We start from the raw sequence: 18,582 nt of genomic DNA, 5'->3' as shown, positions 1-18,582 counted from the left end.
TACGTCATATACAGGCCTGATTGGAATCTCCGTCCTTTTTTTGAAATAAATCCTGCGTGATAGAAGCTTTTTTCGCGTGACAGGGTCAACGTAGCGGCGTGACAAGCAAGGTTACTCACTTCAAATGACTGTGTTAAGCCATTGAGAGGAGATCAGATGCTAATGGTTAGCAACTGGCAAGGTGCAAGTACTTTACCAACAGACAGTAATCAACAGATCCTGGCTAGTGAATTAGGTGAAAACATTATATACCACATACCAACTGGAATATAGCATTTGGGGTGGCTGAGAACATTGACTTTTTGTCAAATTTTTTTTTTTTAATTTTTTTTTTTTTAATGAAATCAACGACCCGTGACGGCGTGATCGCGTGCAACTGGCGACCAAGTCGGCGTGATCCTGCGTGCCTTGGACACCTATTCCATACTGGTATACAGGATTACAGGTTAGGTTACGTACCAGCAGACCTGATTGGAATCGCTGGCCTTTTTGCCTGATATATCAGGTGAGCGCCGATGATTTTCCAAGGTAAAGTAATTTAATAAAAAATAATTAAAAAATAGAATATAGTGTGAGCACAGGACACCGATTCCATACAGGCGGCAGCAGAGTGGAATTGGTGGTAACGTCACGCACAACTTTCTGTATGATTAATTCATTATTCTACGCAAGAAACCCTTTTGTCGCGTGCAACTTATTGGCGAAAACAACCACTGTCTCACGTCTGGCACGGCTAATCTTACGTTTTTCCACACCCACAACTCGTCGTCTGTGGACCTCACTGTTTACCCTTCCAATCATTCATATCACCTAAAACATAATTTATGACATGGCCTAGGTTTTGCATCATTTCGAATTGTATATGATGTACTTGTCCTCGTTCAGGGTGTGCCGGAAACGGATGTAATAACTGCGGTTTCCACCTATCTTTGATATTCGATGTCAAAGATTCAGTATATTTCCTGCTGGGCTGACCTTTCACCCTACGTTTGCGCATAATTTTGTGGTCGTTGAAGAGCCATATACGATAAAAAATTCGACCTGGAAAAACTAAAGTAGATGTAGATTTTCGAGATTTTAAGCAGTGCTCGCGAACCACCAACATATGTTACGGGCGCCGACGGCGGTCAAAATTGTTTACACATAAAATAAACTGTACATTTTAAGGTGCAGTTTATGATTTCTGTAGTGGATCCATTTGGAATTCTTGCGGTCGAATCAATGATATATATATGTCATTGGGTCAAATATATTAAAACGGAATTTGGTTACGTAAGAATCCCAATGCTTTACGACTTAATCTCTTCCCCGTAGGCTGTCATTGGTGGGATTGCCCCTACCCACGACGACGACGGCTTCGAAAATCTCAAAATCAACCCAACCTGAACTCATCTGTACCTTTACGTACCAATTTATCGCCTTACTACCGTGAGCATCGAATTTTGCGAGTTGATGAACTATATCGCTTCGAAGTGTCAAAAGTTGTTCAGAAATATTTTTCCAATAGTCTGCCTCCTGTGTTTGATGACTTTTTCATACCTGCTAAACATGTCCATTCCCATTACACGAGATCCTCGTCTAAAGGAAACATCTACTTACCCCCACCCAATAGCAACCTAACTAAGAGATCTATCGACTACTCGGGACCTATCATCTGGAATGCATTACCACTACATATCCGTGAATTGCCTTATAATAGATTCAAAAAAGCCCTACTTGATCACCTCTTGTCGTTACACTAACACTGTTGCCCTACCTCGCCCAGACATTGCTTCATTGATCATTTGCCACCATTGTTTGATTTTTTTTCTATTTTCCTTTAACTAAACATTTCTTTACAGCCAGACTGTTCAGAGTCAAGTGTACCCGTTTGATGCTGGTGTGATCAGACTAGATGACCTTCACGGTCTTATCGATCATTCCTGTCTAATACCGAATACTGTGCACGCATATTTTCTGTACCACCATCACTGCCGTTTGTTATGTATTTTGGTTCGATGAAAATAAAGACTCTCTCTCTCTCTCTCTCTCTCTCTCTCTCTCTCTCTCTAATAACTCCCTTCGGTTGATAAAAAAACAGAATCTACACGCGTACCACCTGAAAGACCTTCGCGTACCACAGGTTCGGAACCACTGCTGTGCAATTGTGCATTGAATGAAAAAAAACGTAAGATAGCACATGAAGCGACGAAAATGATGTGGCATGTGTCGGTACGGTAGGCCAAGTCGATGTGTCAGTCAATAATCGGGGGGGGGGTTATTTTTCATCTGAACTAGTTACACGCCATGTACAATGCCATAAGACACAATGCGATGTAATGAACAGAGATAGGAGGATGCCGAACGACGCGCATGCACTTGCGATCCTTTTAATCTAACATCCACCTCGGCCTGGCGTGCCCGATGTTGCAGTTCTTTTCGATGTTGATCTTGTTGAAGCCACGGCCCTTTCTACTAGTTCTTTCCATTCCTTGTGAGTGCTTTCTTTCGTCGGGTCTTTTTCTGGGCTTTTTTATCACCGTAAGAACGGCAACGGCGAGGAAAGATGAGCCCAGATAAACCTTCGACGAGAATCGAAGCGGATCCGCCAGATTGATCGACGCTCATCGTTATCACTACGCGATCTCTGTCAGATCGTAGTTCGGTACTCTAGAGCGCTTGCTGCATTTATTTGGAGCGATTTTTGGTCCCAGCAGAGAAGACAAATTCGCAATAGATAACTCTGTGAAAAGCAGTTTACTTTCATTCAGTGTGCATGCCTCCTCTTTACATCGCCTAGGCCAGCGGTTCTCAACCGGGGGTCCGCGAAGCAATTTCAGGGGGTCCGCGAGACCTCTAAATTTTTTAAATGGCTGATAACCTAATTTTCATTTTATTTTTTAATTTGAAAAAGCATGAGGCAGTTTCGCACCACAACTGCTAAAACCTCATGACTCATATCGTCATCATAATCGTCAGACATGGACTATCGTAGTGTGGAAACTCATTTTCATTGCCAATTTCCCAATAACCTGCTGATACAAACATAGAGCTGTTTAGAGACGTTTAGTTAGTATTTCCATAATTTGTCTCAATGAAGGGAGCAGCTTCTTGGAGGTACAGGACTTTAATACAATTGAATATTCATATTGAAATGGACCCGAATATTTTCGACTGACACTCGTCATAAATCAGTCAATGATATACCTGCTCTTAAAGCACGGCTATCAGATTTTGCGCATTCTTATTGCGGATGCCCTATCGACAAGGCTAATTTTTTGATGAACAAGGAGTGTTTCGTTGCTATCAAAGCATTACGCTCCAACCCTGACATTCATATCACCGGTTCTATTGGTATGCAGCCTTGTCTTGTTAATGTTCAATTGTTCATGGTCGAAAATGTATGCTCGTAAATATATAGGGCTATGTAAACCCGAACAGAACAAGTCGTTTCGTGACAGTCTTTCTCTGGTTGGAAAACTCGGATCGCATCCTTTGGAGCATAAATATTGTCTATATTGTCTGTAGATTTCACTTTGACGGTAGAAAAACTCTCTGCGGGCCGATCAAAATGCCGTCGCGGGCTGAATCCGGCCGGCGGTCCGTATGTTTTTCCCGTCCCTGCGCTAGATGCTGGACACCAAAAGTATCGTTGGAAGCGTTATGCGTTAATATCGCATTAGCCTCCATCTATTTTTGCGGAAATGGTTTTCGGCACTCCTCGATCATAACAAAACGAAGACGCGGATTTTCAAGACACGACCACGTACTTCAAGAAATACAGCAGCAGAATTAGCTTGGAAACACTAAAAGTCCACCACATCAATAGTATGATGCTATCTTCAATAAAAATCATTATTTCACCGTTTATCACAAGCCTACAGTTCATATTTGCATGAGACAGATGAAGGTTGCATCATAATAGAGCTAAAATTGAACTAAAACTTGAGGGGGTCCGCGAAGCCCAAAAGGTTGAGAACCACTGGCCTAGGCCAAGGTGGGTGTCCGATTCCATAGACAACTCCTAGTCGCTTCGACATCTTTCTTTCTTTTCATTGTATCACATTTTTTGTGGTGTATTGAACTGATAAAATTGCTAATAAACTACTGATAATTTGATGAAGTTAGCTGTTTTCGTGCTTTTCAATCTGTCGCAGTTCAGATTTAGAGTTCTGCAATCACAATGCAGACTCGTCACAAGTTTGAACCGAAAGTCCCAGTTGCGTGATACACTTATACAGGAGGCGCAATTTCTCCCCTACTGATAAGAATATCAACTACAATCGACAACAGCTAAAAACTTAGGGTTACCTACCATACGTCCTCTATTTTGACTTTTTTAAAAGAGTCCTCGGAGGACTCCTAAATGTCCTCTTTTTTGAGAATCTTGGTTAGATATAGGTCAAAATTCGACTTAGATACAGTAAAACAGCACTGAAGTAGCGTTCCGGCGGCTATTTCGGGAGCTGAGTCGGAAGGTTGACCTTTTTTTTAGTCAACCAACTGATAATGTGAAAGAAAAATTGTATTTGGGAAGCTGAGCAGGAAATTTTTTTAGTCAACCGACCACAAAGTCCAAAACTTTACCATTTTTTCAGGATTTTTCTCCGGAATTGCAAGTCTGAAAATTTTGAAAAAGCGTCCTCTTTTCACATTCCCAAAATATGGTAACCTTATAGCTTTCTAAATTCTTCTTTCCATCGACATCACATATCAAACGTTAACAATCTCATACAGAAATCATATTGCACAATGTAAGAAAAGCATCCACAAAAACCGACACGGCTAACCGACGGAACGGCGGTTCACTTGATATTTCTCAAAATCCGCCTGCAATGGTTCGACTTCATCTCGTTGAGTGCTTCCTCCAGCACCCGCGTCATGTGCACCAGATTCACGACGTCGGTTTGCAAGACGTGCTCCGACCGCTTTCTCCCGTCGAACGTCGTGATTTTCAAGTAGATCACTGGCGTCACTTGATTGTGTAGCGATCGGCTGGCCAGCTGCAAGAAAAATGAAATTTACTTCGGAGATTGTCAGAATGCTGCATTTTCCGACCTTACCTATTTCATGCACTTTGTGAAAACGCTGTGGGTAAAGTGGGTTGATCACGATTTCACAGATATGCCAACTTGACTCGAGTCATTTTCTCAAAAAACGGAAATGACTCGACTCGAGCCAATCTGTGTATTGACTCGACTTGGACTCGTAAAAGCGAAGTTTTTAGACTTTTTCGGTGATAAATCTTGGATTATCCGCCGATCAAGGACAATCCCCGAATTATCAAAGAAAAACTCAGATATCTCCGCTTCTACGGGTTGGAATTGAGCCAAATTTGTTTTACATCGTTCCCTGAAGACAGCGCAACAATTTGATGGGGTTGACAGAAAAATTAAAAAAAATTTTTGTTTGCATTTTTCCGTAAATTCAAAACTTTCAAACTGTACGAATCCGCGATTATTGGTTGGAATGAATTCAAAATTGGTGTGTGTCGTTTTTTAAGGCAACCTAACCATTTAACCACATAGCCAGTAATATTCAGCAAAAAAAGTGTTTTTGAACAGCCCTAATGTATATACTTAAAACTAATCAAATATCAATGCACACGCGTCAAAAAAATAGACAAGATTTTTAAGCTGGCCCTCCGCCACAAGTAATTTGATAAAATTTGGGATGAAAGACGGCTATGTCAATTCCTAGAGGAGGATGTAAATTTAAATCATTGAAGAACAATCTATTCATCGATTTGCTGATTCTACTTTTGGTTTACCGCCAGGACATGCAATGCTGACAGCATCATAACCATGCTACCTTAAATACACGCTTCTACAATATGCTAATATAAATATAAAATACTTATACATATCTATACCTAGCACACACACGAATAGGTGTCGCAAATACAGTAACAAAAGTAGTAAAATTGCTGGAGTTGCCAATATTAGATCGCACTCATGATCAATGATCCCTCTAAGCTGCGCACGTGCAGAAAATCTATGTTGCGCACAAAAAATCCGAAGTGGTGACCTTTTTTTAGTCGTTAGGCACTGCTGTCCAAGGGTCTGCGCAGTGAGTTGGTGAGTGTGCGCAGACCCGTCAAAAATTAGAGAGAACATTGCTCATGATCCAAATTGTTATTTCTGTTTTGAATTTCTGTGACGTTTACCAGATGAAAAGTCTGAAAATGCCCTTGAAATCAGGCATCAGCAATTTACTAACATCGTAGTAAAACTATAACTTATCACTGTCATGAGGAAATACTTCAAGAAAAGGTATTGTCAAGTCGCTGCAAAAATTACGTTTTAGTACGCATTATATTTTCTTGAGGCTTTCGCGGGACGCATAAAACGGTGTTTCGGGCTGCAGGCGGCCCGTACTTTGCCCACCCTTGCTCTAGAGACTTTATACAACGCAAGGTAGTTTTCGAACAACGGATGGGCTGAATAGGTCCTGTTTGAAGGTAACGTAACTGAATACATTTTCGAAAATTGAAGGAATTCGCATTGACATTAGTCATTTTACGTTAGTCGTGAAGATGTACCCTGCAACTTCGAAAGCAGCCACTTTCAATCATCCACTAAAAGTAGGGTTTCCAGATTTCGAAATTCGGTAAAGAAGACACTTTTTACAAATCACAAAACCTTATAATATCAGACGAAATGCCAATTCGAATATATTCACGGTAAATACTGTTGTGTTGACTAAAATAGTGGTCATTTCTCCAACCCGACTCTCGGAGAACCGTAATTTGAGCTGTGGTTGACCTTTTTTTAGACATCCTTGCTGTCACTGTAGTCAGTGGTTTCGCGTCATTTATGGCGTTTTTTAGTTGCGCCCAAACAATTGCCTGGCTGTCAAAGCCATAATGGAGGACGAATGGCCTAAAAGGAGGACATTTGGGCGACCTAATCGACCAAATCTACACGAGTGCTTCTCAGATCTTTATTTTCAACCTCCACTTGAAGTAATTTTCACATGTCTGGGAAATAGCTAATAGTATTAGAAATAAAAATTTACAATGTCAACTCTACTTCTACTCCAGTACAAACAATCACAAATGTCAGTAGACAGTAACAACCAACCACGGACCGTCGCTACGTCCTACCTTGATATCAAATCTCCATTCCAAGTCGCCATAAACTGGTAACGAAGACACTGCTTTTATCAAAGTATTCTTTGTTTCCTTGTAGTGCGACATATACATCGCCGTCAGACTTTTGCAAACCTCTGGCGGGAAACCGATGAGAAGTAGAGAGTCGTGAAAATCGGTTTCGTTCAACTGAAATATTAAGAGCAGATTGACAAAACAATAAAATACAGTTATTGAGAACGAATCAGAGAATAAAAACGGATTGCCCTCCGAGCATACAACACAATGAAAAATGACAGTTGTAACTTCCTCACCCTAAAACTAACTCCAGCCAGGGATGGTCAGTAGGCCTAATGACTTGGTTAAAACCCTGGGGCAGACAGACATTCATTGTTAATGATTCAAAACTGGCCGTGAGACAGATTTTTAAAGCAAATTTACTCGGTGACTAGGATCATGTCGAAAGAATCTAAAAAAGATTCAGTAACATCCACTAGTTTCGCATGCAGAATATCAAGACAAATTCAAACGTACCGCAAATCTCACTCCCTCTGTAAAAAGTTGCATAAGCCCTTGCACGGCATTTTCTATTGTAACCACGTCGACGGAGAGTTTCTCTGTAACAAATTACAAACGATTTTCCAAAGAATCAGACTGACCAGTTTTGAACAAGATATGTCGGGCTGTTTAAAGTAGACGAGAATGAAAGGGAGCAGGAGGCAGTGAAAAAAAACTATGAAAATGAACAATACCGGTACTGACACAGCTCAAATTGAGCAGCTTGCGAGCTGCAATTAGTTCAAAACCAACACTGGCACATCGGTAAAATGCACATTAATCATAGGCTACATACAAAGCACACATCACTTGTTAGAAAAAATACATAATGGAAGAGGGACTGAATTGATTGTATCTCCAAATTACATAAATATTTCACAGGTTGGCTAACAATTGAACCTAGAGTTTGGGCATCAATTTCACCTCATATGCGGATAATGCGATTGAATTTGATCTCATTTGATAGAGTACACTTGTCACGAATTGATATTCAACTTACAATACGATAATGATACCGTAATGTGGTTGTCGTTGCTAAGGCGGTAGAAGTAGTCATTGGTTTACACTCATATAGCCATAATCTTTTTGGCTCAATTACAAGTAAATACTACAGTAAGCCTACTTCAAGTAGAATAAGGAAACAAGGTTTAAAACAATGAAATATGGTAGGGCTACTCCAAAAACCAGAAGTGTATTGTCTGAAAACCCACTGAATACTTTTGAAAATGATGTATCTGCAAAACATTGGTAAGGATAAATTTGACATACGCGCAGCACTATGGAATGTCTTCTTGTTGATGCCGGATTTCAAGAATTCCAATGATATTGAAGCAAAGTTTTCAATCACTGTTAAAAAAGGCAAAACATGGTCACTTGGATAGATGGTATTCAGTGACGAATGAGATATACGTTAGGACTGAACCAAATCAGAAATTCTATGAGATTCTACCTGGTAATACTTTTTACAGGTTGAGTGAACAGCCTAATTGCTTTAAGGTGACTTGGTTAAAGAAATTGCATAGCTTGTATGGCTATAAAGGGGGTTGAGAAAAGCAGAGTCACCATGATCAATGACTGAAATAAAGCCATACAACACCAATACCATTTTATAACATGATTCTACTATTATATTCCTATTACTTTGAGGGAAATGAGACAAGGTAAAATATAGTCATACTTCTGACACAAATCTGATGTTCAAAAACACTGAATTTTCAAACTGGAATTGTCTCTGATAAAACATGATAAAATGGTGTACCTCAAATTTTAAAACACTGTAAGGATACCAATTTCAATGGACACTGATGTGGCGTATCAAAATTTGTAATGGGATCCTATAGAACCAGTGGATAAAATATACAATAGGTACATGCGTTCAATTCAGAAGGAAGGCAACAATTCGTTGAATAACATTGTTCACCTGTAGCATCGCTGTCAACCAAGAACTGTAGATGTTCCCTATGATCCTCAGATATATTCAATAGCATGATCGTCCCTCAGTAGACACAATTCCAAGTTGAAACGACTGGTCAATTATTGTAGGCTACAGGGCTGGACCCTGGACAGACTGTGACTATGAAATAATTCCGGTGAGTAATAATTTCATGAAAACAAATAACAGAAAAACAATCTACTATAATCGATATCCCAAATTTGCACGAATAAGACCAACATTTCCAGACAACACACGACCAGTTGGTGAAAACCTGCGACATCGAAAACCTGTTAATTATGCTTATGCTTAAAAGATTGCAAAGAACCTTTAGATAAATTATTCCCTAAAATTCCGACATGTAGGCGTAGGCTAGTCGAACTTTTGGAGGCTGATGAGGCTATTCACCGTATTTGCTGTGAGTCCTCGCGAATTTGCACCTCAGAAACAGCATAACTATTGTTGCACTGATGAAAAGTGATACTGATACTGATCCGTGTTGCTTTGCTTCGCATTCGCAGTAGCTTCGGCGTACAGATCTCTACTCTTATGCACTCTCTCTCACCCGTAAATGCGGCATTGTTCCGCATGACTACTTGTACACAACACTATTCGTGTCGCGGCATTCGTGCATTTTTTTTTGACTCGATAACTTTTGAGCTTATTCATCATTATTATCAGTGTTCTGTGTTGACTGTGTCTGTTCTAAGGACTAGGCACGGCAGTTAGAAAGTATTTTAATGTATAATTCGTGTACTGCGTCTTCCGTGGCTTGTCGCTATGCATCTTAGTTCTAAATTATCTTCGTGTGCGGCGAACACTAAACCGTGGAACTCGAACCTTGCAATACTCGCCGGCTATCCGACAGCCGCCGAGCTTGTCCACATTCAAGTCGAAATACAAGCAATTTTTACTGAATAAATACTACTCATCCCTCAACTTTACCGGACATGGCGTATCGATCTGGCCTTCCGTCACATGCTCATTAGTCATTTTGATTTTGTCGCTTGTCCTTTTGTATTATCAACTTTTACTTTTCATTCAGTGTGCGTGCCTCCTCTTAACATCACCTAAGCGCAGGTAGGTGTCTGATTTCAAAGACTACTCCAAGTGTTCCATACACAGCCTAATTTTCTATCTGTAGTATTGTAGCTATTATCTACTTGTTTGTTTCTCTCTCTCTTCTTCACATGGTTGAATTGATGGACAGTGTCAAATGAAAAAGCAAAATTCCATTGTATCACAAATTTCTAGATCCTAAACGATGGTTGCAAAATAGTGCCATGATTTGCCCAAAAGCAATCGTAATTTTAAGTGGAAAGAGAAAATGTGGCAAAGATTATTTTGCCGATCTTCTCAGCAATAAGTTGGGGTGCGAAAACTGCGACTTGGTTCGACTTTCTGCACCGTTGAAGAAAAAATACGCGGAAATCCACAATCTGGAATACAAGCGGTTGCTGGACTCATCTTCATATAAGGAAGCGTATCGAGACGACATGATTAAATGGGGTGAATCAGAACGGGAGAAAAATCCAGAAATATTCTGTCATCTTGCATCCGAAGCCTGTAAAACAGACACGTGGATAGTAACAGATGCTCGTAGACCTACAGATATCGAATACTTCCGGTCTCACTTTCCTAAAAAGACCTTACTTATCAGAATACACTCCTCGGATAAAACTCGACGCGAAAGAGGTTGGGTTTTTAAGATGGGAGTGGATGATGCACCTTCGGAATGTGCTTTGGATACTGGGATTATGTGGGATATTGTCATCGATAATACTATTGACATTTCCTCCGACGATTTGGACAAGGTTTGCGATCGTTTGGAACAAATTTCTCATAAGTAGGCCGATTTGTTATTACCTAAAAACGAAAGATTTTGCTCTAAAAAAAAATCAAAATTTTAACAGTGAAAACTGTCAAATGATAGGTTCACCGACAGTGAAAACATCTGATACCAACGAAATGCATGCTGCAAAAACATTGTGACTTTGTAAACAACTTTGACGATTTTTTGACCTGACGCTACAATTGTGACAAAATTTTGACTTCTCTTGCAGTGTCAAAAAAATGGCCCTACTGATCATTAATAAAGATATGCAGTGCAATGCCGAAAGTAGCCACCATCGATTACATCATCATTGGTTATATACATGCTAAAAGTACAAGACCCCTTGACCAAATCTACTTTTGAAACCACCTACTTTGTACATTTCCGACCCGTTCATTTTCTACTTTAGCTTCAACTAATTTATAGTGATCTTGGAAATTACTAGTTCTACTTGTAATTGAGTAAAAATTCACGGTTCTACTTCTACTTGAGGAGAAATGCCAACTACTTTGACCACTTGTCATTGTTGCCTGACACCAAATTTCATTATCTTCTAGTTGGTCTTTTGGTAGCAAAGTCGTTCTTTTGATATGTATTGGAAGAATATTTGAGCAGCCAGTCACAATAGTGTTTCATACCAAATTAGTTTCAAACGCATCAAGAACCAGCTTTTAATTACAATATCATGATCAGCCATTGTTAGTATTTGCTTCCCTGCGTTCAATTTTGAAGATTGAAAAGACAAATAAGTCAGTCTCAGATGATTTTTTTTTATTGTTTCAACTCCTCTGATGGGTTGTAGGACTCTTTTACTCGTCCGTTCTGTTGTGATCTGTTATGGAAATTGTATAATTGGGTACCATGGTCCATGGATAGGCCTACTTATTTTACTTCGCAATTTTTTTTGGCACACAGTTGATTACCACTAAAGCTCCATAAATTTTGACATGTTCACGGCCACGGGGCAACATTTCTCGTTGGGTGGTTACACCGAAGAAGTGTTATATTCTTTTGGCATTATTGGCAATTGTCAATCAATTCTCAATCAGCAAAAAAGTGCGATAGTTTTATTTCCATTTTCCGTTATTTCTTGTTTTCGTTCATTGAGGTACGCTTTCGTCAATACATTTTCCTATAGACACCTAATACTTGTGGTTGGACGAATCACAGCACTGTTTAATTACTCTTGCCCTTACAGCCACGGTATCATAACGTCTTACTAAGTAGAATTGTAAACGTGCGTAAGAATTGAAGATAGAAAATGCCCAAGAAAGGGGGTGGCAAAAGCAAAGGGGCAAGTAAAGGTGCAGAGATGGCAGCATGTTTTCTTTTTGACTTGAAGTTAACTTGTCCGAATATAAAAACGTGTTTCAGATGCCGGCGAGTCGGGAGGTTCCAAAGAAAAGAAGGGAGGCAATGCAGTGAAGGTAATTGAATTGAAATGCGTGTATGAAGTCGTGTCGACATAATTATAAATTTTGTCGCAGGTCCGACACATCCTGTGTGAGAAACACTCGAAAATCATGGAGGCTATGGAAAAATTGAAATCGGGAACAAAATTCAATGAAGTCGCGGCACAGATGAGCGAGGATAAAGCAAGATCTGGGGCACGTGATTTTGTAGTGCTTGACGCCATGCATTCTGTGCAGTGTCAGTAGAAAAACTGTTGTAAATATCTACTCAATTACGAGTAGAAGTAGCAATTTTAAAAATACGGCAAAATTGATGGGAGTAGGAGTAGAAAACGATTGCTCTGAAAATTGTCGAGAAAGCAGTTGTGAGAAGTAGGTTCAGGCAAAGCAGGTTTGGAGCTCTATCTTGCCGATGGCTACCCCCATCATCATGAACTGCTACCCTCACCACCAAAAATGCTGCTTGGTGTCGCTATGCCCAATATAAAAAATCGAAAATGTAGTTCTGCTTCGCACAATTTGGATTTGACAGCGGAAAACTGCATTAATGCGCCGAACATCAATAATAATCATAATTGTGGTGCCGCTTTTGCTATCAAATGCCTTCATTAGGACGTACTAGGACAGACTTATGCTATGCTAAAATTCGAAGTAATATATGCATAACGTCTTGGAAAAATCTCATTTTGAGATTTCAAATTTCAGGTTATGTTTTCAAAAAGTTTGCTATGAAGCTCTGTAATTCAGAGCATAGCATAGGTCTCGACGTTAGCTTTTCAAAAAAACAAATTTTTTATTTATCATGACGCTGTGAAACAAAATATTACAACAGAGAAAAACGTTGATAAACATTTTACCAGTAATATCACGCTTCTATAATATATTTTCTTCAGGGCGATCTTGGCTGGATGACCCGAGGGTCTATGGTCGGCCCGTTCCAAGAAGCGGCGTTCGCGCTGCAGGTCAGCTCGTTGGGAAACCCGGTGTATACGGACCCGCCGGTCAAGACGAAATTTGGATACCACATTATCATGGTGGAGGGCAAAAAGTGAACATTATTTTTTCGGACAGCCTCCAGTGATAAATTACATGCATCTGCAATTTTCCAATTCTTGGACGACAGAGGTGGCGCTGATGTGACATGTTACAGGCCGAATATCATGAGTAGTGATGTAACTGAAATCTCAGCCTTTTAGAGTTTTCTGCTATTTACACCGTGCGTTATTTTACGACTTCGCCACGTTGCAGCTACGTGGTTGTTATGGTGCTGTTGATGTCTTCCCCGACTCATGGGAGAGATTTTTAGCTGTGTAGGCCTACTGCTTTTGGGGTGTGTTATGCGTATAAATTGTTTGTCTCCATGAATTCTTGTTAATATGGTCATCGGTTGCTTTTCGGTTGCTGTTCAAGTGCTTGAAGAAAGAATATATTTTGGCATTGGAGATATAACGCGGAACGAATGTTGATGTGATGTGATTGATGTGTTATCGGACCCCTGAAGGTTGCGTGGCGTGTATCTTTTTTCTGGCGGACCTGGCTCACGTTTAATACTTTGATATAACACGCGACAGCCTGTCTTGTAGACCAGTGCTCTGCAACCTTTTTCGTCGCGGTACACCCTTTTAACGTTTACTCGAAACTCGTACACCCCTGACCACGTGACACACTGATTCCGTACAAAAATCCTAATTAAATCCGTATGTCGATTACATACGTAGCAGGGGTGGTCCACCCGAGGCCCGAGAAGGTTTTGAGTGGCCTGCGAGTAATTTTTCGAAATTAGTTATGCCATTGCTCAGGTAGTGAACTTGCACGGCAAAATCAAGAATTGATTCGCGTGATCGCGAATTTTGTGATGTTGTTGACTGAAATATCAGTTCCGATGCATTGGCGTTGGCAAGCGACATTTTCATGGATCTTCGTATACTAATATCATGAAGTAGAATATTTCGCGGCGGATTTTAAAAACATCAAAATACGCGAATTTGCAGATTTGAATCTAGCTATATTCGCAGCTATCAGAGAACTTGTCCAACAAACGATTTTTCGTGTGCGCTCGCAGGAGGATCGTCGGCGATGACACCTCGGCACAAAATGGTAGACGCATATTGGCCGTAACCTTTGATATTGATATGCCCTTACGCCGAATAGTCCTGTCCTTGCAAACTGAGCCCAGCGGCCAGTAACAATATTATTAACCGAATTCATTTATTAACTTGCCCTTCGCGCGGCTAGGTCATTCATTAACTGCTTCCATGACATAAATTTTACCTATTTAAAAACGTACTGTAGCAAGTTTTGTTTTCACCGACACTTAATCCGGCTCGCTTCTATCGGATGACTAAAAAAATGCATCACCATGCAAGTGGCCCGCGCAGTAATTCGTAAATTTCATGTAGCCATGTGGCCGAAAAGGTTCGCCACCCCTGATATACAGCATACGGTCACATTCCGGCGGAGAGTCGTCATGGCACATCTGGACGTCATATGCTCATGTTAAATTGACTACAGTGAACTTCGTACCGCGGAGAGCCCCTGTGCTGTGCTGTGCCAACACAAACTTCTTGAGAAATACTTTGCGATAAGTTTTTAACTGTAGCAGCAGAACACCCCTGCAGGGCTGCTACATGCCCCAAAATCGCGAGTATAAATGCTAGGAAATGCTATCTGGATTCCTATTCTAGTCGCGCACAGCGCGGAAAATTTTTTACCTGGAAAATTAATTTCGCCGATAATATTGGTTGTTTCATATATTACTTTCAAATATTTGCCTTAGCCCACGTGGTCACATTAACCGTTACAGCATGATGGAGTGAGTGTCATCGAAATTTTGGCACAAAATTAATGATGATTCATCTTCCAGTTTTTCTTGATCACTTTGTTGTGTGTTGTTATTTTTTGACCTCCCGTCAGGATTGTAGCCATAGTCAAAATCTCTCGAGAATTTGGGAACCAATTCGTTAATTCAAATAGCATGTTGACAGCCGCCAACACGCTACTTTGATGATGTGTGGAGGGCCGTATATTGTTTAACAGCAGCATGCGACCGTACGTCTGCAGGTTGACCACCTCAGGCCTGTTGATATAAGTAGGAGTAAGGCTGCAACGTATTGGAAATGCTAAATACTAATTAGGGTTCGAGGTTACCGGCCCATCATCTAACACAGTGGTTTTCAAACTCGACCCTCGAGACCAATGTTCCCTCTAAGCTGCGCAATTGCGCAGTGTTGAAACGGTCTCTGCGCACAAAAAATCCGAAGTGAAGACTTTTTTTAGTCGTTACGCACTGTTGTCCAGGGGACCGCGCAGTGAGTTGGTGAGTGCGCACAGACTCGGGAAAATTAGAGAGAACATTGGCCAAGACCCCCTGGCTATACGCCCCTGCAATTATATATCTACACTGCGCTAGTAATCATGTCGCAGGAACTACCAATTCAAAATGTCTGAGCTCTCGCGGTGGTCTCCTCACGAATCATTATAGACAGCTCACACATGTAGCCAAGCTTGACACATGTCAACTATATCCTGTTCTATTCCGAAATGAATCAGTAAGTAAATAACCAATGTTTAAATGATGAGGAGAAGCATTTGCTTATGACACCGCAAAAGGAATGGATTTTACACGCTGCATACAGTTGATATGAACACTGTACATTCCTACCATATCAATTTATTTCAACTTCTCGACGCTTCGTGTTCGATCCTCAATTTTAGATGTCAATTACAGACATGTAGGCCTACGTATTTTATTAGCAGTTCTACGTGTGCGTGAGTGATATTACGCCTTTCTGTAAGTAGTATAGTCGATCGCTGGCACATTGGCGTTGGTTCTTATGGGCGGGGTGGTGAGGTGCCTGAAAACCGGGGGTGGTGAGGTGACCCTTATCTCTTATGGCGGGGGTGGTGAGGTGCCATTGTGTCTTATGGCGGGGGTGGTGAGGTGACCCTTATCTCTTATGGGTGGGGTGGTGAGGTGCCTGAAAACCGGGGGTGGTGAGGTGCCATTGTGTCTTATGGCGGGGGTGGTGAGGTGACCCTTATCTCTTATGGCGGGGTCGTGAGGTGCCTGAAAACCGGGGGTGGTGAGGTGACCCTTATCTCTTATGGCGGGGGTGGCGATTCGCCTTTTTAGACCCCCCTCTGGGCCGCGATTTGCCATGTGTTCTTATGGGTGGGGTGGCGATTCGCCTTTTTTGCTATAGGCCGCGGTCGTGATTCGCCGTGAAAACCCGGGGTGGTGACTCGCCTTTTTTGCTATAGGCGGTGGCGGCGATTCGCCTATCGTGTATTCTTACGGGTTCTGTGGTGATTCGCCATGTGTTCTTATGGGCGGGGTGGCGATTCGCCTTTTTTGCTATAGGCCGCGGTCGTGATTCGCCGTGAAAACCCGGGGTGGTGACTCGCCTTTTTTGCTATAGGCGGCGGCGGCGATTCGCCTGTCGTGTATTCTTACGGGTTCTGTGGTGATTCACCGTGTGTTCTTATGGGCGCGGTCGTGATTCGCACTTTCAGCCATCTCTCGCGCGGTGTTGGATATGTACGAGTCACCAACAATAACCGCACAGATGGAAACGTGGCTTGTTGTGAGGATTAAGCAGTGCGACCTATATTTCGAATGACCTGCGCGCTGAATTGTTTCACGGCCAACCGCGTGCTACTATCGAATATTACACTATTCCAGTCAGTGCGAAATAGTTTACCAAATCTAGGAATCAGTCGCATGGTGTTACTTTAGTAATTAGTTTAACACAGAGCCGGCGTAGCCGGCGATTCAAATACCAACAATAGCCGCGTTCACATACTATCACTTCGAAAAAAGGTGTGAAATATTTGTAAAAATCCTACGACCACTCACAAGATAACACATCAGAATAGTCATCTCTCGTGGTTTGGTGTTACAAAGGTAGGAATTATAAGTAATATTTTGGACGACAATGATATATCGGTATTCTTATGGACGCGGCGACATGATAACGTTACAGGTATAGGTTGTGGTGGTGATTCGCCATGTGTTCTTATGCGTGCGCTCGCACGTCGTACTTTCAAGTATAGGTATCTCTCGCATGTCGTATTGGAAACTCGTGTTGGCTCGCTCACGCGCTGAAATTTTAGTAATCAGTTTGTCACAGAACTTGATTTCGCTGGTAAGATTTAACAAGTAACGAATAACAGACCGCGGTAACTTGAATAGCGACAAATTGTCACTTATTTCCGCTCTAACCCTAATCCTTTGTGAAGTGAACGCTTATTTAATTTTAAAATCCAACGACCACTCACCGGATAATGCTTCAGACATATAGCAATCCCTCATACCCGCTCACAAGGTAATATTTCGGTAATAAGTTTGTCGCAGAGCCGTCGCAGACGGTGATTCGAAAACCAACAATTTGTCACTCGCCCGCGATCGCTATATGTTTCACACCTCCAGAATAGTGGCTGACTTTAGTTGCGTGATAAGATCCATGAAAATATTCAATCAATGTGTTAGTTTATCAACTTGAAATGAAACTCACTACACAAATCAAGTCGATTCGTATCTGAATGTTTTAAATCGGTACAACTCTAATCCTTTGACAAATCCCTTAACGCGTTTTTGTTGAATCGGACGTGACCCGAATATCACTGACGCCGACTTTCAGCCGCATCGTATTATTCGCACATTCCGCGCCACTGTTTTCGCACTTATAGAATCAATACCAACTATAACTCTACAAGAATCAAGAATCACAAGTATGTGCATTACACAGTTATTGTCTTTATTAACTCGAAATCAAACACTTAACAAAAACACGCAACTAATCATTTGACAACTCTAGCATTACCAAAAAATTCCAGTATTGTTGATTGAAAATCCTTGAGTCATTATTATCAAAAATGTTATAGTACCGCATCGGAATCCATTCGCGGGATGTACTAAAGGTAAATCCAGATAATCCAGAATGAAATATTTAGACTTTGACAAACATGACTACCAACTTTGATCCAGTCACATTTCAAGATCATACTTTGAAACAATCCTTGAAACTTACAACTCTATTCACGACTGAGTTTTCCGTTTATCAGTTTCAGTAAATACTATCGCGATATTTTAATGTGTTACTACACACAATAGAATCAATCAATGAAATAGCACCTGTTGTAAATATTTCTAACTTGACAACCACTTGTGCATACCGCGATCGACTTGTGACGCGATGAGTTAAATCGTAAATCGGAATATTTCAATCTATTTGTCGAAACCTTGAACAAACTATCAGGTTATTTTTTGTTGTAATCG

General features: G+C 41.0%; 3 protein-coding genes across 3 annotated transcripts; 2 read left to right on the top strand and 1 right to left on the bottom strand.

Moving 5' to 3' along the window:
• Window positions 1–4,699: 4,699 nt before the first annotated feature.
• On the bottom strand, window positions 4,700–9,211 carry LOC145438282 (COMM domain-containing protein 2-like). The gene is made up of 5 exons (XM_080315678.1): window positions 9,048–9,211; window positions 8,396–8,473; window positions 7,604–7,686; window positions 7,085–7,258; window positions 4,700–4,982 (listed from the first exon to the last, which is right to left on the bottom strand). Exons 1-5 carry the CDS (start codon window positions 9,112–9,114, stop codon window positions 4,785–4,787), a joined length of 600 nt encoding a protein of 199 aa, XP_080171804.1. The 5' UTR covers window positions 9,115–9,211; the 3' UTR covers window positions 4,700–4,784.
• A 470-nt stretch (window positions 9,212–9,681) lies between these two features.
• LOC145438283 (phosphomevalonate kinase-like) lies at window positions 9,682–12,081 on the top strand. The gene has a single exon (XM_080315679.1). The coding sequence runs from the start codon at window positions 10,343–10,345 to the stop codon at window positions 10,907–10,909; it is 567 nt and encodes a 188-aa protein (XP_080171805.1). The 5' UTR covers window positions 9,682–10,342; the 3' UTR covers window positions 10,910–12,081.
• A 3-nt stretch (window positions 12,082–12,084) lies between these two features.
• LOC145438286 (peptidyl-prolyl cis-trans isomerase NIMA-interacting 4-like) lies at window positions 12,085–13,754 on the top strand. Its single transcript, XM_080315681.1, has 4 exons — window positions 12,085–12,197; window positions 12,268–12,320; window positions 12,381–12,500; window positions 13,199–13,754. The coding sequence occupies exons 1-4, from the start codon at window positions 12,155–12,157 to the stop codon at window positions 13,355–13,357; spliced, it is 375 nt and encodes a 124-aa protein (XP_080171807.1). The 5' UTR covers window positions 12,085–12,154; the 3' UTR covers window positions 13,358–13,754.
• The last annotated feature ends 4,828 nt before the right edge of the window (window positions 13,755–18,582 follow it).

The sequence above is a fragment of the Botryllus schlosseri genome, chromosome 4, assembly GCF_051294905.1.
Source record: "Botryllus schlosseri isolate E-star chromosome 4, Bs_hap1, whole genome shotgun sequence".
Taxonomy (NCBI): domain Eukaryota; kingdom Metazoa; phylum Chordata; class Ascidiacea; order Stolidobranchia; family Styelidae; genus Botryllus; species Botryllus schlosseri.
This window is presented reverse-complemented; position numbering and strand designations above follow the sequence as displayed.